The sequence below is a fragment of the Pectinophora gossypiella genome, chromosome 28 (genome assembly GCF_024362695.1).
Source record: "Pectinophora gossypiella chromosome 28, ilPecGoss1.1, whole genome shotgun sequence".
Taxonomy (NCBI): Eukaryota; Metazoa; Arthropoda; class Insecta; order Lepidoptera; family Gelechiidae; genus Pectinophora; species Pectinophora gossypiella.
Genome location: NC_065431.1, coordinates 95,344 through 119,393, shown reverse-complemented (window position 1 = coordinate 119,393; position 24,050 = coordinate 95,344). Strand labels below are relative to the sequence as shown.

Here is a 24,050-nt window from a genome sequence, read left to right as displayed (position 1 = left end):
AAATAACTCAACGGATCGTTAGTTCCAATCACTATAATCGTATAGGTACAGTCACAATCACTTAAGTCACTAATTACACTGCGATTACTCCGGATTATAATTGAGGACGTAGGCGATCCGTCTAGACGACACGTGCCTGTCACTTTCGTGCAACGACTGCTCGAATTTGACTATGGCGCGCTGTCAGTTTGACGTTCCGCCAGAGTGCCTTCACTCTCGTCCAATCAACTAGATGGCGCCACAATCGATGCGCCGTCAAGTACATAATGTGATCCAAATATCAAGCAACAATCATTTTTATATGCCTCTGCTATTACATTGTATTTTTGGAATAATTATGTAACCGTATAATGAGAAAATAGGTAATCATGACGTTAAATATCGACAACGCCATCTATGTTGTGGAAGACGTAGCCTAGAAAGTCCCACCTTGAGCATCACAAAAAAGAACATAACACATTTTAGTGATTACAAACATATTTGCAATTGGTCAAATTAATCATATACACATAATGTTAGTGACACCGTAACGAATACTGAGGAGAATGATTCAGACCATAATTCTGTTGATATCAAATGGAATTTCCTATCTTAAAGTTCATGAAAATGTTTGTGTTTTTTTTTTATTTTTTTCAGTTCCATGCTTTTGCGACGGAAAATTTCTCAACTCAGAATCATGGTCCGAATCATCCCTTAAAGTTTTCGTTACGATGTCACTAACACCCTGTATGTATATGGCAATGGTACAGATGTCTCACCAAGGGCAAAGTGGTGACGAACTGGTGCAGGTCGGCCTGCTGGGCGGCGGCCACGACGCGCTCCATGCTGACGTCCCCGGGCCGGCTGCCCGCCCCCCAGGCGCCGTACGCGATGTTGTCCCGGATGCTCCGCGCGAACACCGTGGGCTCCTGCTGCACCAGCGCCAGCGCGCCGCGGACGCGCTGCAGCGGCACCGAGCGCTTGATGTCGCGCCCGTCCAGCTCCTGGGGACACACGTGGAGTGCTGCAGTGCTGCGGTGCCGTGGGACACCGGCTCGAGCCCCGGCATCAGATTTGCACCGATTCAAATTGTATAGTAAACACCTTATTTAAATATAAGAGAAGTGTCATCCGCGAACAGTACAATGTCAGCTTGGTTCTGTACTACATAAGGTAAATCATTTATGTACACTAAAAAAAGGAACGGACCCAAAATGGATCCTTGAGGAACTCCCATTTGAACATGAGAGCCGGAAGAAGTTGTACTATTGATTTGTACCTTTTGTATCCTGCCACCTAGATATGAATTTAACAAACAGAGCTCCATTATTTAGTCCATAATGCCTCAATTTCAAAAGCAAGGTCTCGTGTTCCACACAATTGAATGCCTTAGACAAGTCACAGACAACTACTGTACTGTACTGAGTTGTACCATCCTTGTGTCGAACTCCGTACAGAGAACATCCAATCGAAAGTAATCTGTGACAGTGAGCCATCGTTTAGCTGCCGCTATGCGTCCCCCGCAAAGGTCCCTGTTCCCTTGGAATAACTCTAACCGTGCTCTAACATGTTTATACGTTTTGCAAACGAAAGACCCGCGACCCTCACCACATGCCCCTGGTCGGGGTCGTAGCTCCTCATCAGCAGATGCATGAGCGTGGACTTGCCGCAGCCGGAGCCCCCCACCAGCGCCAGCGTGGTTCCCGCCTCCAGCTCTAGCTGCAGCCCCTGAAGCACCGGCACGTTGGGCCGCGTCGGGTACCGGAAGTGGATGTTCGAGTACTTCACGTCGCCGCGCACTTCCTGTCAATTCAAATTCAGAAGTTGAATTTCAACGTTTAGGAGGTATTTAAAGTTGGAATATTATAGTTCAAAGTTCAGAATTCAAAATGTGTAATGGTTGAAAATTTTTGATTCAGATTGGATGTGACGCAGTGGAATTTGTTAAACGTCTTTTTCCGTTAATGCCATGGTCCTATTTTTTCGTTCAAGACTTTCAAATTGAATGTACTTACTTAAAAACCTAATAATTCATAATCTAAAATTATATTTTTTTAACAATAACACACACATGAAACCGAAATGTCAACGATCTTTGTGGTATAGTGGTTGAGCGTTGGGCTCACTATCCGGAGGTCCTGGGTTCGAATCCTGGTAGGGATATATCACAGAAATCACTTTGTTGTTTGGTTAGGACATTACAGGCTGATCACCTGATTGCCCGAAAGTAAGATGATCCGTGGTTCAGAAGACAAGTTATGACGTTGGTCCCGATTACCGCTTACTGATGTAAGTACGTAGTCGTTACATGAGCCATGTAATATCCTCGACACCGGGGTTGACGAGGTAGGTCAGCACTCACCCAGTGCGGGTCGTCCACGGCCGTGGGCTCGCTGAGCACGGCGGGCTGCCTCGCCAGCGCGGCCACGATGCGCGCCCCGGCGCGGCGCGCGGCCGCGAAGGACGGCGCGAACGACAGCGCCTCCGCCAGCATCCACGCGCCGTAGATCAGCGCCTCCGACACGCTGCGCCAGGGGGGTAAGGTAGGTTAAGCTCTGACCCGTCAATGTCGAGTATAACTTACCTAACACAAGTCCTACAAACCTCGTGATATAAATCTATTAAGTACCTGGGATCTAAACATGAAATCAAACTTTTAAAATCGAATTCAGTGCTTTAGCGTCCGACCCGGGAATTGAACCCGAGAAGTACGATTTACGATGTAGTAGACATACATACATAAACTCACGCCTATTTCCCACCGGGGTAAGCAGAGACTATAGAATTCCATTTGCTTCGATCCTGACCCACTTCTCTTGCTTCCTCCATAGTAACGCCCATTATTAGCGTTAGTTATTTTTAACGTTATCGCATTATTTTTTTACCTGTGGTATCACTACTGCAGCGCCCTCTGGCGAGCGACTTAACCTTTTTGGTTGCCAATTTCAAAATGGCTACAATCCGCGCCTTCTAACTTTTCCGCACCCGCAATTTTATTTTTGTTTAAACCGCTGACGTTATTCAACCCCCTTGTGCCACAAACACACCTATTGTACACACAACAACTCAAAAATACATCATAACACTTCAAACATTCGAAAAGTGGTGAGTGATAGTTTTAGTTCCCGCGCGACCCCTTGGTAAGTGATTTTACTTTTTGTAAACACTATTTTCATTATTATATTCCCGCCTAGCCTACGCTCAACGGCCACCAGGGGAAGCTGGTGCCCGGCGTAGCTACGCCACATTCATCAATCGATGTACGATGTAGAAGAAAATATATAAAGTGGAATTTCCTGTCAGGTAATTCATGAACATTTTAGTGATTGTTAACATATTTTTAGTTCCCTACTAGTTCCCTGGTAGCGTGTGGTTGCTGGGGGAGGAGGCGAAGCAATTCGTTAAGGACGTGGGCCGTCGCCTTAGAGAGCAGGGCTTTGACCCCCGCTCCGGGTCTTACTTGGCTCAGAGGTTGTCCGTGGCAATCCAGCGCGGTAACGCCGCTAGTGTCATGGGCACTTTTGGGTCAGGTTTGACACGGAGTGGGTTCTAGGATAAGTAATTTTAAGTTAGGTTATTTGACTTTTTGTAATTTTGATTATTTACAAGACCATGAAAATACCTATTATGTAATTATTTGAAATCACTATGTTCGCTACTTTAACCAGGGAATTGTAAGTGCTGTGGCTGTGACTTATGTGAAGTACAGTTGGACACTCACAGTATGGCGTACTCGTACTGCAGCCCCTCCCTGGCGATGAGGTACCCGCCGTAGGCCAGCGACACCGCGTAGCCCAGCGTGGGCGCGCACAGGCACAGCCCGTACACCGCGCCCCGCACCGCACGGGACAGGGCAGGCAGCCCGCCCGCCCTGAGCGCCGACTGGTAGCGCGACAGGAGGGTGGACTCCACGCCTGTGGGCGCCAACAAGTTAGCTGTTGCCTTGCAGTTGTAGGTATGACACTCCTCTGAGGGAAGCCAGTGTGAGAACTTATGTGTGTGAGCCTACGTGTGAAAGTGTACTTATGAGAATGTACGTGTGAAAGTGGAAAGTGTACGTATGTGATATGTGGACAGGCCTGCTTCTGTCAGGGAGCTCATAAAACATTGTTTCTGTGATAAAGTCACATAAACTCTTTATTTTTCACTTTCCTTCCACCGACTGTAATTGGAATACCATTGTATTTAAGTCTATAAATTATGTAATACAAACTGGATTTAAAAAAAAAGAAAAGAAAGGAAAACATGAAACAGTAGGACTAGGGCCCTGTGCTGGGAGGTTTTCTGGCCACGTCTTTCCCTCAGCGTTACAGATTCCGATGTGGTAGTAGTTTTACAGCTAGTTACATAATGGCCCCGATTCCTGCAAACACCGCCTAATTTTATTTTAAGTTATATCCGTCATTTTCATATCCGTCGAAAAGGAAAGGGACGGATGATTCACAGCTCTTAATTTTAGGAAGAATGAGTAAATGAATGTGTCGGGTTATTGACTGATGTAAAATTTTTAGACGGTTGGTTTAGATTTGTGCTTAAAATTGACGTGTGTTCCATAAATTTTATGCTTGTCAATTACCCGTCCCTTTCCTTTTCGGCGGATAAGAAAATGACAGGTATAACTTAAAGTAAAATTAAAAGATGTCTGCAGGAATCGGGGCCAATATGTAATTTAATTATGTTTGACGTTCAAAAAGCGCTAACTTTGTAAGCCAATTTTGAAAAATAAATATTTTTGAATTTGAATTTTGAATTTGAATTTGAGTGTACGAGTGTACGGATGAGAGTGTACGTGTGAAAGTGTACGTGTGAGAGTGTACGGATGAGAGTGTACGTGTGAAAGTGTACGCGTGAGTGTGTACGTGTGAGACTGTACGTATGTGAGTGTACGTGTGTGTGTGTCCGTGTGTGGTGTCCCTCACCCAGGCTCTGCACGGTGCGCACGTTGAGCACGGCCTCGGTGGCGATCCTGGCGGCGTGCTCCAGAGCCTGCCGCTCCTTCACCTCCGCGCGCTTCGTCACGTAGCCCTCCAGGTAGATGCCGCCGATCACCTGCGACCAGACAGTGGGACGATAACATCACGCCTGTACCCCCGAATGGGGTGGCCAGAGGTGTATAGTATATACACTTCGACAAACATGTCTAAGTCACATGTGCAAAGAGGGTATTGGCCTGCCTCATATCGTATCGACCCACTCGGGAGCCTATCGGCTATTTACTTAAAAATACCATAAAATAATGACAAAACAATTATCAGAAACAGGCTCTGTGCTGTTCAAATAACAAATATATGTGTGTGTGTGTACTCACAAACAAACAAAAAACAAATTACAAATGAGGAAGTGCTAGTAAGAGTAAGGGAAAAGAGACAAATACTGAGAATTATTGAGGACAGAAGAGGCAAGATGATTGGACACCTAATAAGACACGACGAATTCATTAAAAACATCATAGAAGGAAAGCTAGAAGGAAAAAGAGGAAGGGGAAGACCAAGAAGAGCTTACATGGAACAGATTAAAGAAAAGGTTAACGTCGTGTCTTATAGGGAAGTCAAGGAATTGGCCTTTGATAGACTGGAATGGAAAATGCTACACCGACAAGAGCGTGGCTCTTAAATTGATGATGATGATGTGTGTACTCACGGCGGGCACGCTGACGAGGCTGACGAGGGTCATCTTCCAGGAGTAGGGCATCGCCAGCCCGATGCCGATGATCATGGTGCTGGCGCCCTGCAGCACCGTGCCCAGTCTGGTGCCTGCGGGGTACCACCATATACAACACTATGCGTTAATGGGGGCTAACCGTAATGAGGTGTAGTGTGTTGATTTGTATTGCAGATGTTGATTAAGCTTATGAATTCTGATGTACAATCGTGTAAAATTTGGTTAAAAACAAAATCGGAAAAGAAATAATTTAAAAGGAGTTTTATTCTTCTATCGTGTGGGTTTCGAGGTGGAGTACCAACCCCATCAACCCTGGTGTCAGGGTTACTATTGAGCCGCCAAAGGCCCCTGACATGGCTCATGTAACGACTACTAATTTACATCAGTAAGTAGTAACCGGGACCAACGGCTTAACGTGCCTTCCGAAGCACGGGTCATATTACTTTCGGACAATCAGGTGATGAGCCTGTAATATCCTATCCAAACTAGGGACCACAAAGTAATTTTTGTGATATGTTGCCACCGGGAATCGAACCCGGGATCCGTTAGACCACGGAGGTCGTTAGTAAAGTAGTCTTCTGATTAAATGTCCCTGTCCACCCCTTAAGGGTTGGCAGGCGTGTCCCCGTACCGGTGGCGCCCTGCACGGCGGCGCAGTCGGCGGCCAGGCGCGCACACAGCGCCCCCACCGAGTTGGCCGGCTCGTCGAACCAGCCCTGCTCCTGCGCACACAACACAACACGGTGAGACGTCACCAATACTGAGGGGGATGATTCAGCTCAGGGGTTCTGACTTAACATCAAGTGGAATTTTTCATCGATATGGTTTACTGCGACATCTAATGCATATAAATCTAATCTTTCATTCATGAGCGATATGGTCTGCGCACCGCTAAGGTAAACAGAATACGCTAATTTCCAACTAAGTAGTCAAATCAGTTACTTTTTACTAAACGTCAAAACACGACATCACTATGGAATTTGTATGAAAAAGCACACTGTGACGCCATAGAAAAACGTGATAAAATGTCGGACTTATTATTACGTTTCTCTTGATTAAAATTCATAAATAAGTTAAATAGAAAAAAAAATGTTTTTCGTTAGTTTTAGATCTGTTTTTAATTAGTAATCAAAATTTATTATCTTAGACCTTAGACCTCAATTAGTCGTGCCGACTAGGAGTCAAAGTGGTCGCCATGGCCGAAATCGGTCGGAGATCATCATCATCATATAGAAAACTTCGACCATTAGACGCAACTGTCATGATTTTAAATTAAATCGTATAAAATGTGGTACTTTTAGTTCAATATCTGGCAACACCGTTCAACCCCGCCATTATGAATACAGGGTGAGTGGTGGGGATAAGTGCATTTAAACGGACGACAGTCGGTTACTCGTTTGATTTTATAATCATACTTTGTACAGCGAAGTTGTTGTTCTGTTATACTGAGTGAAGAATAAAGTATTACTGTAGACTACTCTGGAGTTTTTCTTTAAACAACGAATGCTGTCGGTGGAAGTCCTGGCCAACGTACCTGCAGCAGGAAGTTCCGGAAGGTCATCTCCCTGAGGCGGTCGGTGAGCCGCGAGCCGGCCCGCGTGAACAGCCAGGCCTGCAGGAAGGTGACCAGCCCGCACAGCGCCGCCACGCCCGCGAACAGCCCCGCGTACAGCTGCGAGCGCTGCAGGATCTCCGCCGCGTCCGACGACGCGAACATCTGGCGACATACACGTATGCTGGACTTGTGGCCCTTATGTCCCGGCTAGGAGTCAAACGACAGACTCCCATTCTTCATTTCACTCGGTTTCTTGCAGCCACAGCCTCCTGCTGTTGCACGAACCGGATGCTCCATACAAACACCTCATCATTCTTACCAAATAAGTGCGAGAGAGACACAATTCGCGCTCTCCCCTTTACTCCTTAGCGGCTTACGACTAAAATAAGACCCAGAGGGGGTGAAATCGGCGCCCGATATTAATTGGTGCGGGGCGAAGAGTTACCGTTGTACACGTAGCGTGGAAGTACGAAGTCGTCATCATGAAGGGGAGCTCGTCTCTTTGCCCAGCAGTGGGACAATACAGGCTAAAACTAACCAATGACACTGGACTCCAGTATTCTTCTAGGGTTTATAACGGTTCATGTCCATCTATATGAAGAAGCAGTATATCAGTGTCTTACTCACCCCGTGAGGAGCTCGGTGGCGCAGCGGTAAACGCGCTCGGTCTGCGATTGTTGAAGTTAAGCAACTTTCGCAAAGGCCGGTCATAGGATGGGTGACCATAAAAAAAAAATTCATTTCGAGCTCCTCCGTGCTTCGGAAGGCACGTTAAGCCGTTGGTCCCGGCTGCATCATCAGTCGTTAATAACCATCAATCCGCACTGGGCCCGCGTGGTGGTTTAAGGCCCGATCTCCCTATCCATCCATAGGGAAGGCCCGTGCCCCAGCAGTGGGGACGTTAATGGGCTGATGATGGTGATGATGATGACTCACCCCGTACACCTTGGCGAAGAGCAGCGCGAACATGGGCATGGTGGCTCCGACGAGGGCGGAGGCCACCCCGCCGCCCGCCAGCAGCGGCCACTCCGGCCCGTTCAGCTTCAGCAGCTGCCACATCGACACCGACGACGCGTCCTCCGCCTGCTCCTCCTCCGTCTCCTGTGGCTCCTGGGGGAGAGGAGCTGGTCTTGGCATCAATTACATACATATTTCGGTGTCACCAACTTGGTGGCGAGGGTGTGCCGCCGCCGAAGGATGTTGTCATGGTACCGAACTGAGCATAGTACCCCGCTAGCCACAAGTTGGTAGTGTGACTAGGGATCGACGATCCAACGGCGTCATGACACACCCCGAACACTTATACAAACAACCTCGCTTTACACAGACACCACACATTGACGTTATCGTACACGCGCATCTGTGTGTGTGACGTCTGACGCCATACGATTGAAGACTAAAGTAAGACCGAGGGGGTGAGGTAAACCTAGCTCAGCCGCTGGTGGGGAGCGGAGAGTTGCTGTTCTACACGTAGTATCCTTTATTGTCAGAAGTTGTAAAAGAGCGTCGCGCTGTGCAAACTTCGTTAACGCTTTCTAAGTTATCTGTGAACGCCATCTGTTGCACGTGATCGGAACTAGCTCGTCACCTAGCTGGGTCCGCCACACATACATAAACTCATCACACACGAGCTGACCTGGCGACGCGCTCGATTGACCGAGAACTAAAAACTCTTGGCATGTAAAAATCCTGAGTAAGACTGGATTGACAACTGCTGCAAGATTTCCAGCTTGTTTTCCTATTCGAGTTAGAAACAGATGTTTTCGCTTCTTGCCAGCAGGGTCCATGAGGCCAGTAATAGTATGAGCGTGTGTACGTACGGCGACGGCGCTGTAGTCTGCGGGCACGCAGCTGGCGGGCCGCGCGGCCGCCACGCCGCCCGCGCCGCGGCTGCTGCGGGACGCTGCAACACACCACACACATGGTTACACAAACGCCAGCTCAAGAGGACTCTACACCGGCCAGCATGCATGAAGTCTGATGAAAGTGGAAGAGTGTGTCAGGATCGTGGTAAGTGGAATTTCATGGTCTCCACCAGCCCCAACGGGAAATAGGCGTGATCTTATGTAGTATACATATGCTCACACCCGTAATCCCTTTTGGGGTGAGCAGAGCCACAAGTAATGAAAGACAACTTTGATGCGAAGACCTAGGATAATGGATGTAAATGGCTGACCTCTGATGCCGGACTGGCGGCTGTACGACCGTCGGAAGTGGTCGCGGTGATCCTGCGCGGGCACCACGTCGTCGTCCTCCTCCGCCGCCGGCACCGCCGACAGACTCCTGCGCAGGGGGGCATATCATAGTATCGTGGGGCAACAAAATAGGTAAGGTCGCTTGGATTTGATTTTTATAATCACAGTTTGGTGCATGTATCTTAGGGACTATCCATATCTCAGGGACTATCCATATCTACTGAGATATGGTCCATATCTACTGAGGTATGGATAGTCACTGGACTATCCATATCTCAGGGACTATCCATATCTCAGGAACGATTTTTTTAGGAATCAGATACAGATTCATTAATTCGACGTACTTATTACGGTTAAAGTAGTTGAAGATGAATTTATCATCATCATCAGGCCTCATACATCTTTTCTAGATGAAGATCAATTTAAAATTTCTGAATCTACGACATTTCGCAAGGTGTTATATACATGTGCATTTCTACGAGGCAATGACTGAGATGAGTGAATGAGACAATCATGATGATGATATACATATATCTCAGGGGCAGTCTATATTTCAAGGGTTGTCTATATCTCAGGGATTGTCCATATGCGCGTTGTTTATGTCTGAGGGCGGTCAATATTTCAGGGGTTCTCTATATCTCAGGGACTGTCTACGTTTCAGGGGTTGCCTATATCTCAGGGTGCATCTATACTAACTTGTGTGCGGTGTGGTGTGCGTGCAGCTTGTAGTAGAGCCCCTGCTTGTTGATCAGCTCGCTGTGCGTGCCTTGCTCCAGCACCGCGCCCTGCTCCATGTACACGATGCGGTCCGCGTTCTCGATTGTTTGGAGTCTGTGGACAGGTGGACGTTGTAGGAAGAACACATTGGTGCCAATTCATGCAGACGCCATCTAATTCTAGTTTAAGTTATACCTGTCATTTTCTTATCCGTTGAAAAAGAAAGGGACGGGTAATCGACTGGCATAAAATTTATGGAACACACGTCAATTTTAAGCAGAAATCTAAAACAACAGTCTAAAAATTTTACATCGGGCAATAACCCGACATAATTAAGTAGATTGCACACATTTTTAAATTAACTTGTTGACAATCATGCGTCCCTTTCCATTTCGACGGATAAGAAAATGACGGGGTATAACTTAAAATAAAATTAGGAGGTGTCTGCAGGAATCGGGGCCAGTGTTAATGCAGCGGAGTCGAGACCGGAGGTGGACTCGCCCAACTGCAGTGTTGTGTACGTGTGGTATGTCACCTGTGGGACACTACGAGCGTGGTCCTGCCAGCGCTGGCGGCGTCCAGCGCGGCCTGCACGCTGCGCTCGGCCGCGGGGTCGAGCGCCGAGGTGGGCTCGTCCAGCAGCAGTATCCCGGGGCGGCGCAGCACGGCGCGGGCGATGGCGATGCGTTGCTTCTGGCCGCCGGAGAGCTGCGCGCCGCGCTCGCCCAGCTCTGTGTCGTAGCCCTGGAGCGGAGAGATGACGGTCACATCATCATCATCATCATCAGCCGTACGACGCCCACTACTGGGCATAGGCCTTCCCCAAGGATCTCCACGATGATCGGTCCTGCGCTGCTCGTATCCAGCGGCTTCCCGCGACGTTCACATAAATACAATCAAAGCTCACGTCAAGGTGATGCTGTATACTTACTGGGTGTTAGTGATACCGTAACGAATACTGGAGGGGGGGGAGATGATTCAGACCATGATTCTGAGTTGATATCAAGTGGAATTTTCCGTCAAGTTTTCGTTACGATGTCACTAACATCCTATATATCAGTGTACTCACGTCAGCCAGCTTGGTGATGAACTGGTGGGCGTGGGCCGTGGTGGCGGCGGCGATCACGTCCGCCTCGCTCACGTCCGTCAAGCCGATCGTGATGTTGTCCCGGATGGTCCCGCTGAATAGGACTGGCTCCTGGCCCACCACGCCTGCGGGGTAACATGCACGTCAAATAACGCATTCGAAAAGCTACGCTCGTGTCACTATGCGGCTACGGGGCGACATAAATTATCACAAGTATTCAGAAGTTTGATCGACAGATCGACAGAATCATTATTGAACCGGGTGAGAACTCTTAGCGCTCCCCATTTGTCCGGCCAAGTAGTTTATGCCATCTGCGGCAAATCTACAACAAGTCATGCCAGAACAAAAATGAGGAAGATTCGTGACTTCTTAAGGATATCACAATCCCCTCGTCACACACACCGTCCTGAAGCGGCGTCAGTGTAAACTCCAGCCTTCAAGAACCGAGAATCTTCCAGAACTCACTACTACGTCCTTCTAGAACCTTCTGGAATCTCCTAGAACCTAGGCATATCAGTGGTAGTCTGTGGGTAATGGGGCCGCATAAGGAAGGCCGACTCAATCCTTCTGGAACGTTTCAGAACTCAATACCAGCCCGGACGTGATGTAAGTCAATATCTTTTAGCGTTCACACACCAACTGGACACATTATGCTCAAGTACCTTCTGGAACCTCCCAGAACCTTCTAGATTCTTGTGGAACTTTCCAGAACTTACCAATACTAGTTCGGAAGTGATGCAAGTCGAGGTCCTTGAGCGGCCGTCCGTCCACTGTGATGTTCCCGCTCTCGGGCTCGTACATGCGCTGCAGCAGCTGCAGCAGCGTGGACTTGCCGCAGCCGGACCCGCCCACCAGCGCCACTGTCTCCCCTGCTTTGACGGAGAGCGTGAGGCCGCGGAGTACCTGTGACAGGAATTGATGGTTTGGTGGTGACCAATGAGGGTGTTGTGATTTATTTATATTAAACTGGTCATCTCGTAGAAGTTGAGGACTTCCTGGATCTCACAGAATTTCGCAGAGGATCTCACCTTGACATCGGGTCGCGAGGGGTAATTGAAGTACAGGTTGTTGAACTGTATGTCCCCCTTGAACCCAGCCGGCCGGGCCCCGCCCTCTTGCAGCGCGTCGATGCGCGAGCGCCGCTGCAGCAGCGGGAACACGGTCCGCGCCGCGCCGCGCGCCGTCGAGAAGATCTCTAGGTGCGGGTGGCACATCGCTATGTTCTGCGCCGCCATGAATGTGCAGAACAGGATCTGGAACACATCAGCCATCATCACTGCTGTAGTCGACTTATGAGTTTGAATTCACGTTTGGATCATAGAAAATTTATATCACGTGGTTTCTAGGATTTGTGCCCGGTGGAGCTTCAACATTACTGGCGAGGAGCGATTGCATGTCCAGGTGTATTGTCGAGGATGCAGGCGTGATGCTGTGGTACTCACGGTGACCATGACCCCGGGGTGGTACTGCTGCTGGTCGGGCGGCAAGTCCATGTCGCGCACGATGAGCGCGGCGCCGTAGCCGAACACGAGCGCGTTGAGCGCGTACGTGAGCAGCCAGCCGAGCCCGGCGCCCGCGCCCGCCAGCAGCCCGCGCCGCCGCGCCTCCGCCGCCGCCGGCCGCAGCGCCTCCGAGTAGCTGCACATACGCGACCCTCGTAAGTTTATGCAAAAACATACGCACAAACGATTATCTACAGCACTCTTAGGCCGGGTTTCCACTGACGCGGAGATGAGCGGAGAAGAGCGGAGATGTGAGGATTTGACCAATCACAGCGTGAAAGAGAGCGAAAAACGAAGACGCTCTGTCAACGGTGATTGGTCGATTCCTGCACATCTCCGCACATCTCCGCGTCAATGCAAACGCAGCCTTATGGCACCCCTATTGGCGGCCTTATTGCAACCGAGAAACGCTGGCAGAAGACCTAGAAGGACGTACATTGACCAAATTGGAGATGTCCTTAGAAAACGTTCAGTAAGATCTACCCTGAACCGGCATGCGTCTATGAAACGATTGATGAATGAGAATTGATGTATGTAGGTATACGTGATTCTATTCCCCCTGATTCTTCTATTCTTCAATTGCGGCCAATCCCATCGATAGGCGTTGAGGTCCTCGCATCTTTTACCCATCTTGAAGCATCAGTTAGTAACGACGCGTGTGGATGTAAGTATCAGAAAGACATGTCCGCCAGTTCCACCTTGAGTCGGCGCTAGATGCTGCTGCCACCTGTGATGCTGCGTCCCACTCACCATTGCACCTCGTACTCCTCGCCCCCGTAGGCGCGCACGGTGCGGATCCCCGCCAGCGCCTCCTCCACCACGCGGCCCGCCGCCCCGTACGCCGTCACCTCGCGCGCTGAGCACCGCGTCTGGTACTGGAATGTAACAGGCATTCTATGATGAACGTACTCCCCGTGACCTTTGGTGCTGAGAACACACCCATACACACGGGTGACGGTGAATTCTTATCCCTTCTATTTTATAAAAAAAGTTATTGGTCAATGGAAACAGCTTCTATCTGTTAAGGTTTTTCGACAGATTTGAGGATGAAAGAAGCGTTTGCTAGGTGACGGATCTTCGAGCTAAATCAATTTCAGGTAAAGTTTTTACATCAACTAAAAATAGTGTCCCACTGAACTTTTGGTTTTATTCTCAGCTAGTTTCGATGCTAAATCGAGGTTTAGGTTTCTGAACTGCGACAAAAGCCGAAACTTTTTCAATGTTTCGTGCGGTCTTCAGGAGCAAGTGGTAAGTTTCGGTTTCGGCTGAAACTGAGACCAACAGCGAAGGATTTCGATTGGAGGTTTCTGTTTCTATAGGACACTATAAGAATCCACGTGTCACATACCTTAGCGACGGTGGCGGCCACAGCGACGGCCACCGGCACCACGCTGAGCCCCACCAGCGTCAGCTGCCAGCCGTACGCGAGCGCCAGCCCGCCGCCCAGCACCACGGTGCCGAGCAGGTATGACGTCATCACCACGTGCTCGCCCACGCCGCCCTTCAGCTTGTCCATGTCCCTGTTGAAGGGGGGTTATCATATTTAGTGGACCTTTGACACTCTATCGTGAATTAACGGACCACTATAGGTGTTGCTGACACCGTAGCGAAAAAAAATATTAGAGTGTCCATTTGATTGTTAATAAAAACGATAGTGATTTTCGTGTTGGAAATATTTAATTAAAATTTTCAGATTCAAAGTTTATTCATGATAATTACGATGAATAAATGATTCTGATATCTGATTTTGAAAAGTAGGTGCAGTACGTACTCGGTGAGTGTGGCGGCGAAGTTCATGGTGGTGTTGGTGTCGAAGAAGGCGATCTCCTGGCGGATGACGGCGCGCAGCAGCCGCCAGCGGAGACGGGATATCTGCGGCGCGGGGATACATTCATCATCATCACCAATTTAAGAGCCACGCTCTTGTCGGGTCTAAAAAAGTAGCATGGAAAATGCTGCACCGACAAGAGCGTGGACAAATATTAACATAACATCTTCTTTTGACGTGACTTATTGTAGATTTGCCGCAAATGGCATTAACTACTTGGCGGGACAAATGGGGAGCGCTGAAGGCTCTCACCCGGTACAACGTTTAAGACAACAGGCCTGAGGGTGCCCAGTTGGGCGCGAACCTCGGCTCAGGGCGTCGTCTGAGAGGAAGAATATTTGAAAGAATTAATCGATCCTAGTGGGTCGATAGCGATAAGCGCTGATTGGGGGAAATCGTCGACCACGATTAACATAACAAATGCTTTACTGCACACATAGAAAAGATTTACGAACAAAACAAATATAGAAGAGTACAATGGGCGGCCTTACTGCTAAGTCTATCTACAGCACACCCCGGACACTTCATACAAAACACCTCATTTTACACAAACACATTGACGTTACACGCGCATCTGTGTGTGTGACGTCTGACGCCATACGATTGAAGACTAAAGTAAGACCGAGGGGGTGAGGTAAACTAGCTCAGCCGCTGGTGGGGAGCGGAGAGTTGCCGTGCTATACGTAGTATTATCCTTATAGGTTATAAGGATATCTGTATTGTGCTTCATTCAACAGGACTTTCAAAACTTTTGGTTTTGCTAGTCACGCCCGCGCCCATTCAAGAGCCCAGGGTAACACTGGCTAAGGGTGTCGCCGTCGAAGGATACGTCTGGGAGGACACCATCATCATCATTATCCTTATAGGTTATGCAATGTCTCACCATGGTGTTGGCGGCGGTGTTGGCGAGGAAGACGGCGAGCCCCGCGCTGGTGACCTGCAGCGCCATCACCGCGATGCTCGCCCACAGGAACGCCAGCGAGTCCTCCACCAGCGCGTCCATGTGCAGCGTCCTGTTGCCCGCTGGCCTGCAACACGATAAGGTACCAGTCCATCAGCATGCACCTCGTATAACAAATAGAGAACCAATCTCTGTAAAAAAGTTTCCGCGACGCATCTTGTAACAAGCGGCGTGTACAACCGATATTGCACTTTGTTTGAACAGCCATAACGTCTTAATTTGAGGAAACGAAGTTATTCTATCTACATAACTTAATGTATACGTATTTACAACGAGTTCGGACGCTTTTGTAGCAAAACTCCTTCTTATCGTGTGGGTTGTGAGGTGGAATACCAGCCTCATCGACCCTGGTGTCAGGGTTATGATTGAGCCGCCAAAGGCCCCTGACATGACTCATGTAACGACTACGTACTTACATCAGTAAGTAATAACTGGGACTAACGGGTTAACGTGCCTTCCGAAGCACGGATCATCGGGTGATAAGCCTGTAATGTCCTAACCAAGTTTGGTTTGGCAAGGGATCTCAAAGTCAAATCCTTAGCGATTGTGAGTCTGCTTATAGGATATTAGTGGCGATGAGCTTTCGTTTTTATTTCACTGTCGAGTGCTCGCTGTAGACCGTGTAAGCCGCTGGACGGCTGGAGAGTGGCACACAGGGAGCACCCGGTACCACGTTTAAGACAACAGGCCTGAGGGTGCCCAGTCGGGCGCGAACCTCGGCTCAGGGCGTCGTCTGAGAGGAATACCGCGCCACTAGAGTCGATTAAATCTTTCAAATTCATATTTGAATTTATTTTTGACCTCAGTATAAACTACAATTTATTAATTACAAGAAAAAACAAAAAGTACCATCTATAGTAGTGGCGTCATAACATACACAAAACGAAACCGGATTAAATCATAATTATTATTTGCCTGCGCCCGCGCCGGCGCCCACAAAAACTAATCGACTTGATCATTGACCGTTGACGAGCTCAAATGTGATCTAAATATAGCTTCATTTGAAATCAATTAATTACTTATAATACGACAGGTAGTTGGTGGCGGCAGTGGGGCGGGCTGCTGACACAGATATTAAAGGTTCGATGCCCTCAATACAGCTGATTGGAATCGTTTGTACCACGGAAGGTTTCCAGAAAATTCAAGGTTTATGTTCCTTTTTAAATAAGGACGTTGCGAGTGGCGGGCAAAAGGAAATGGCTTAGTTTGTGCTGTGATGGAGCCATGCTATGGCGCCATTCAGCATGGGTTTACTAGGGTGGTATTGAACTCCACCTGACGTCACAACTGGAGCAATACTCACAAGGCTCGCCCCCCGCCGAACCAGGGCAGCAGGCGCGCGTGGCCCGTGCTGGCGTCTGCCTTGTGCCGCGCCACGAACAGCGCCGTGAACTCCCCGTACACCAGCACCGCGGCGATCAGCGCCGCCGACGTCAGCCACGAGATGAGCACGCCCAGGACGGTCAGCCCGCGCTCCGACGCCGTCGAGTAGCGCCACTGGGGGGAACAGGCACATTTAGACTCAGCTGATTACTCAACACCAACCAACTGTGTGACAAACCATGGATCCTATGCGAATAAAAATTTGGATACAGGGGTCTACAGTCTACAACCCACTATAATACGCGGCCCTTCTTCTTCTATCGTGTGGGTTGTGAGGCGGATTACCAACCCCATCAACCCTGGTGTCAGGGTTACTATTGAGCCGCCAAAGGCTCATGTAACGACTACTTTCATCAGTAAGTAGTAACCGGGATCAACGGCTTAACGTGCCTTCTGAAGCACGTAGAGTGTGTGAGAGGGGGTCCTAAGTTCTTCATGAATGTGTTTAAGGCTTTAGGGAGCTAACATACTAAAAGACCTCCCTCCCATTTTAGGGTTTTCCTCTAATATCTCAAAAACGTTGAATGGAAGCAGCCTCCGTGGTCTAGTGGTTAGAGCGTTAGGCTCACGATCTGGAGGTCCGGGTTCGATTCCCGATGGGGACATTGTCGAAATCACTTTGTGAGACTGTCCTTTGTTTGGTAAGGACTTTTCAGGCTTGAATCACCTGAGTGTCCGAAAAAGTAAGATGATTCCGTGCTACGGAGGGCACGTTAAGCCGTTGGTCCCGGGGATTAGCCGTAATAACACCTCCACCAACCCGCATTGGAGCAGCGTGGTGGAGTATGCTCCATACCCCCTCCGGTTGATTGAGGGGAGGCCTGTGCCCGGCAGTGGGACGTATTTAGGTTGTTTATGTTAGGTATGTTATGTTGAATGGAAGGTCATAGAATTTTCTAAATCATTGTTATTATACACTTTTCTGAATTCATTTCCATTCGTCTTCGAGCTACACTACGCTACGCTATACATATCGCGCGTGGCATGCTACGGCTGCTCGCTGAAGCACCCGTTACCCAGCACGCAAGGTCACCCAAGGTCGCGCTGTCCCCGGCATTGGCCCGCCGCTGGTCCCCACCGGCACAATGCGCTCCCACGCCCTCTGAGAACACCCGCAAGGTTGTGTGTCCGCGAATAATGCTTTATTGTCAACTGCGACTTCTAATCTTGATGCTGTCCGCTCTGACGTCCTAATCTTGATCGTTGCTACAGTCACTTTTATGGGAAATTCTGTTTATTCTAAAATAAAATTAAAATAGGTAAGTACTAATCTAGACTTTTTGAGTGAGTTCATGTAGGATACAGAAATAACACGGGATATTTTAAATATCTTTACTCCTTATCATCATCAGCCCATTAACATCCCCACTGCTGGGGCACGGGCCTTCCCTATGGATGGATAGGGAGATCGCGCCTTAAACCACAACGCGGGCCCAGTGCGGATTGGTGGTTATTAACGACTGCTAATGCAGCCGGGACCAACGGCTTAACCTTCCGAAGCACGGAGGAGCTCGAGATGAAAACTTTTTTTTGTGGTCACCCATCCTATGACCGGCCTTTGCGAAAGTTGCTTAACTTCAACAATCGCAGACCGAGCGCGTTAACCGCTGCGCCACCGAGCTCCTCAAATACTCCTTATATTGTAACAAAATCCTCTAACCCGACCGACATTGCACCATAGACTAACCTTTCTTACTTTTTAAAACTGCCATACGTCCCATTCATTAACCATCCTCCATTCATACCATAAACAATCAAATTCCCGTTCATTATCCTTTCATAGTATTCTCACTTTCCTACATTCATTTATTTATTTATTTTATTTATTTATTTATTTGTACACAATGAAACAGACACAAGAAACATACAAAGAAAACAGATAGTACAGGCAAGCTTATCTCTAAACAAAGAGATTTCTTCCAGCTGACCTACGTGACAAGAGAGACTTTCAACGTATAATATTATATAGATAGACATACATACGCGTACAAATTATTTAGAAATTACTTATACTAATATAAGACACAATATTAACCTAAACCTACAAACCACATTTAAATAAATTATAATATAATATATATTTCATAAATATATAAACATATTATATACTTATTTGGATTATATTCATGTTTGGATTATAGATAATGTAACAATAGTCCCTGTGGTTCTGTGGTTCACCAGCTTGCTTATCAATCGGAGAGCGCCGGTTCGAGTCTCGGTATCAGACTTGCACCCGAGTTGAGTTATTAAGTAAGTAATTTATCTTAAGTGCAGTTTTCATTAACACTGATGGGCAGAGCTGAGCACTTATCAGAAGACGTTTGATACAAATAAAAAAAAAAATAATAATAAATCAAAAATCATTTATTTCAGACATGAATATATAAAAAGTATATTTATGAGTTTGAATATATCTCTGTATTTATAATTAAATGAATGTACCTAATTAAGTCCTATATCGGATACAATAAACAATATTTTCATATTTTTTTTTTTCATGATGGTGTGTGATGCGTGACAGTAGGACAGTATTTGAACCACTTATGCCTGTTAGTTCTGTTATATGATATGTTTTATTTTATGTGTTTTATATATTATGTGGAAACTTGTTTGTAACGGTATGGATTTATGTTATGTTGCAAATGAATAAATAAATAAATATTACATTAATTAATTACACACTTAAAAAAAATTAAATTACTTAAATTAAAATCAAAATTAAACATAGGAGCATATAAAAAACATAGAACACGTTCAGCTGCTTCTCTTCCCGGGCATGTCGTAAAAACCGACAGAGGGATTGTGTCCTCTAACATGATGGACTAATGCGTTATGGGCGATAGGCTGATCCCTTATCACCATAAGGTTCATCATATCCATCTTTGGACTTCGTATCAACAGTGGCTGCAAGTTGTCTTTGATTACTTGTGGCTCTGCCCACCCCATTAGGGATTACGGGCGTGAGTTTATGTATGTATGTAAAATCAAAATTAAAACCAAAATTAAAATACAATAAAATTAAAATTACTAGTAGTTTGTTTGTTTGATACGATTGCCTAGGACAACATACTAGTATACTATTACAATGAATTCCAAAATTTATTAAATAATCATTCTTACATTAATTATTTATGTAACACAGTTGTCTCGACCATTATAGACGGCGATACGGCTCACCTATCACGTTGGTCTAACAGAAAGCTCGGTGAGGTGTGGGTACTTAGTTCATCTTGCGATGGATGTGTGTGCCTCTGGCTGAGCTAATGTTATGTTTATTGGTAAAAAACTCTATGTCAGCTCTTGCGCATCTTTTCTCTGTCTGTGAATCATTCCGTGTCGCCCATCTCAATTTACCATACAATTGTACCTTCAAGAAGATCATTATGTACTCGTTACAGTGAGTACTTGATTATAGGATTATCATTTTCTGGGAAGTCTTACCCGTTTAGTTGGAAGCGTGATGTCGTGTCGTGGCTTTAATAATATGATAATACAAGTTCACAGGAAAATGGCCTCCGCGGTCTAGTGGTTGAGCGTTAGGCTCACGATCCGAGGTCCCGGGTTCGAATCCCGATGGGAACTATCACAAAAAATACTATGTGATCCCTAATTTGGTTAGAACATTACAGGCTGATCACCTGATTGTCCGAAAGTAAGATGATCCGTGCTACGGAAGGCACGTTAAGCCGCATGCGAGCACATGAACGTCGGAGTAGAAGCAGTCGCCGTAACCGAAATCGGCTGGATGACATCATCATCATCAAGTAGTCGTTACATGTCAGGGGCCTTTGGCGGCTCAATAGTAACCCTGACACCAGGGTTGATGAGATTGGTATTCCACCTCTCAACCCGTAGTCTCAACCCACACGACAGAAGAAGGAAAATGTTACCAATGTCTCAGAATTTAACGTGAAGGATTTTGAGAAAATACTCCCGATTACTCTAGCCGTCAGCTTCGTTTGTTTAGCACATTGAATAACCCTCCTTTTGCTTTGCTGTAGTCGGGTAAAAAAGAAAAATGAAGACTTTGATGAGAGTGGTAGAAGCGGAAGCGGTGTGCCAGGATCGTTGTGTTGAATTCCGTGCTCTCTGCCTACCCCAATAGGAAAGTGGTGTGATCTTATACATATATGTATGTCAACATAAATAAAGCTCCCAACTCGACTATATCCCAATTGGGGTAGTCAGAGGCACATCCATCGCAAGATGAACTAAATAGCCACACCTCACCGAGCTTTCTGTTAGACCAACGCGATCCTTAAGTTGTTAATTTTTCTAACTAAACTAGAACTTTAGTTCTAAATAAATAATTTATTGATAAAGAACATACATACATAAACTCACGCCCGTAATCCCTAATGGGGTGGGCAGAGCCACAAGTAATCAAAGACAACTTGCAACCACTGTTGATACGAATTCCAAAGAAAAAACGCAGGTCAGATTGATAAAGAATTCGTGGATTTTTTCAACAGTTGGCAGCTTAATTACTTTGTCGCCTGATTACCCATGGTTCTGCCCACTCCATTAGGTGTTATGGGCGTGAGTTTATGAATGATAACTAAGTACCTAAGTATGACAACTATAATTTAAGTACCAAGTTAGCAACTTTGGAAGGAAATATTTCAACTCTCGCGCCGCGTAAACCCCCGAGAGTAAATAATGCATATTACACTATACTTAGCACAGTTAATATACCGGTTCTGCGCATGCGCGGGTCATACTTAGGGAAATCTTAATGCGGAAAGCTCGTGCTACTTATAATAAATTCAGATTCGGAGGAAAACCCTAACGACCCGATTACTCTAGCCATTTAAGCCGATCAGCTTGCGACAACTCACACTTCATGACGCTGAAACCCCGCCGGCGTGGTCCACATTTTCCCTCAACACTACCGTACGGTACAGGTGACCAACCCATATCGCCCAACTATAAAAAAAAATACAAGCTCACGACTATATCGTAACTGGGGTAGTCAGAGGTACATCCATCGCAGATGAACTAAGTACCCACACCTCACCGAGCTTTCTGTTAGACCAACGTGATAGGTGAGCCGAATCGCCGTCTATAATGGTCGAGCCAAGTGTGTTAGTGAAAACTGCACTAAAAGATATATAAGTAATTAATTAAATTGTTTTGATTTGATTTGAATTAATATATACTTAGTCTATAATTTTGGAAATATTTTAGTAGGTACAGTCACGAGCAATATAATGTACCCACTTTAGGACTCTGTCGCACTAACATATTTGACATTTAGTGAGACGTACAGTTCAATTTGTCAAAAAAGTTAATGTGACATGGTAGCAAAGTGTATACATATTAATGCTCGTGACCGTACTGGTAACCTTTGGACCATCGTATCAAACTTCTTCGACTTTTAGCTGGTTACTGGTTAGCTCTGCCCACCCCATGAGTCGTTGCAGGCGTTAGTTTACATACGCACAGTACGCACGGTCATCATCATCACCAGCCCATTAACGTCCCCACTGCTGGGGCACGGGCCTTCCCTATGGATGGATAGGGAGATGGGGCCTTAAACCACCACGCGGGACCAATGCGGGTTGGTGGCTATTAACGAGTGCTAATGCAGACGGTACCAACGGCTTAACGTGCCTTCCAAAGCACGGAGGAGCTCGAGATGAAAACTTTTTTTTTGTGGTCACCCATCCTATGACCGGCCTTTGCGAAAGTTGCTTAACTTCAACAATCGCAGACCGAGCGCGTTTACCGCTGCGCCACCGAGCTCCTCAACGCACGGTCACTGACCTGCGTTATCCTCAAAGTGCAGTGCACTCGGCTACACTTGGAATGTGCCGCGGGGACTCCCGTATAAGCAATATGATCTAGGTCTACCATTTACAGCCAGTTTGAGGTCGCAGGTTCGAATCCAGCACAGGCCTAAACCAATGATAGATAGATAGATAAAATCTAGATGTACTTAGATGTTCGTGTAATTCAGGGTCCAGTACTGATGGAACACCCTGTGTACAGGTTTTTCGCGTCACTATCGTTAACTGACAGATTTATAACGGGGCAGGATTCGGGACAGCCTGTATAGTTATTTCATTACTTTTTATTGTAATACTGATGATTATTATATTACCGAAGTCGCTTTGTTTGAGTTTTTACTTAAAACACGGTAGTTATGACGATTCTGACAGATTGTCATCAGGTAAGGTGGCACACGATGCTTGTGTGCAAACGATATCTTCGTATTGAGTCTTCTTTTATCGTGTGGGTTGTGAGGTGGATTACCAACCCCATCAACCCTGGTTTCAGGGTTACTGTTGAGCCGCCAAAGGCCCCTGACATGACTCATGTAACGACTACGTAACGTCTCCGGAGCACAGATATCTTACTTTCGGACAATCAGGTGATCAGCCTGTAATGTCCTAACCAAACTAGGGATCACAAAGTGATTTTTGTGGTATGTCCCCACCGGGACTTCTGGATCATGAGCCCACGGCTCAACCGCTGGACTACGGAGGCCGTTTTTGTATTGATATTTATTTTCGTGTTGGGGTTGAGACTCGAGGATAAAAAGCGAAGGTTAGTAGGGCTGGCAGAGGAAGACCTTGACCAGTGATGTCCTTAGAAAAGGTTCAGTACGATCTACTCTGAACCGGCGTGCGTGTATGAAGCGATTGATGAACGTGGAGGAAGCAAGAGAAGTGTGTCAGGATCGAAGCAAATGGAATCCATAGTATTTGCTTACGTATGTATGAGTTTATGTATGTGTTGAGACTCAAAAATAAATAAAACAATTTAAGTAGTGCAAAATTTTATATTTCAATGTCGATGATGCAATGTGAGCGCGACCTCGGCTTACATTGTGGCGGGGTCCGCGGCCCCTCCAATATGGCCGCCCTCCGTAAATCAATTAATATAATTAGCTACTTATTATACTTACTTAAACTCAGATTAAATAATTATTACGTATTCATTATCGCATTCACTTTGAACAGTATCGGCGTAAAATTGTGAATCCGCGGTAGCCCTGGACACTTATAAGCAATAGGCTATAGTTTCCAACAAGTCAAATCAGTTACTTTTTACTAAACACGACTCCTATTAACGAGGTCCATTACGAGAGGCCACATCAAGTATAACTTTATTTATAATTTTCATTTTCCTCAGTTCATATTCTACGAACCTACATAAAAACGTCCTAAAATAAAATGT

The 24,050-nt window shown here is 46.7% G+C and overlaps 2 protein-coding genes across 2 annotated transcripts in view; one reads left to right on the top strand and one right to left on the bottom strand.

The window, feature by feature from the left end:
* LOC126379178 (glucose-6-phosphate exchanger SLC37A2) overlaps positions 1-7,918 on the top strand; it is a 100,951-nt gene extending 93,033 nt beyond the window's left edge. Inside the window, exon 15 of the transcript XR_007568275.1 lies at positions 7,857-7,918. The gene's annotated coding sequence lies outside the window, so the exon portion shown is untranslated. The remainder of the gene's footprint in view (positions 1-7,856) is intronic.
* Positions 1-24,050, bottom strand: part of LOC126379112 (multidrug resistance protein homolog 49-like) — a 67,517-nt gene that overhangs the window by 4,437 nt on the left and 39,030 nt on the right. Inside the window, exons 2-23 of the mRNA XM_050027720.1 lie at positions 16,789-16,982; positions 15,408-15,552; positions 14,468-14,568; positions 14,045-14,216; positions 13,447-13,571; positions 12,637-12,832; positions 12,223-12,447; positions 11,911-12,097; positions 11,177-11,319; positions 10,643-10,851; positions 10,087-10,221; positions 9,372-9,478; positions 9,016-9,098; positions 8,132-8,305; positions 7,175-7,357; positions 6,272-6,362; positions 5,620-5,732; positions 4,899-5,028; positions 3,701-3,893; positions 2,342-2,504; positions 1,588-1,782; positions 759-983 (exon numbers count right to left, since the gene is read on the bottom strand). Coding sequence (XP_049883677.1) covers positions 759-983; positions 1,588-1,782; positions 2,342-2,504; positions 3,701-3,893; positions 4,899-5,028; positions 5,620-5,732; positions 6,272-6,362; positions 7,175-7,357; positions 8,132-8,305; positions 9,016-9,098; positions 9,372-9,478; positions 10,087-10,221; positions 10,643-10,851; positions 11,177-11,319; positions 11,911-12,097; positions 12,223-12,447; positions 12,637-12,832; positions 13,447-13,571; positions 14,045-14,216; positions 14,468-14,568; positions 15,408-15,552; positions 16,789-16,982 — 3,489 coding nt within the window. The remainder of the gene's footprint in view (positions 1-758; positions 984-1,587; positions 1,783-2,341; positions 2,505-3,700; positions 3,894-4,898; positions 5,029-5,619; positions 5,733-6,271; positions 6,363-7,174; positions 7,358-8,131; positions 8,306-9,015; positions 9,099-9,371; positions 9,479-10,086; positions 10,222-10,642; positions 10,852-11,176; positions 11,320-11,910; positions 12,098-12,222; positions 12,448-12,636; positions 12,833-13,446; positions 13,572-14,044; positions 14,217-14,467; positions 14,569-15,407; positions 15,553-16,788; positions 16,983-24,050) is intronic.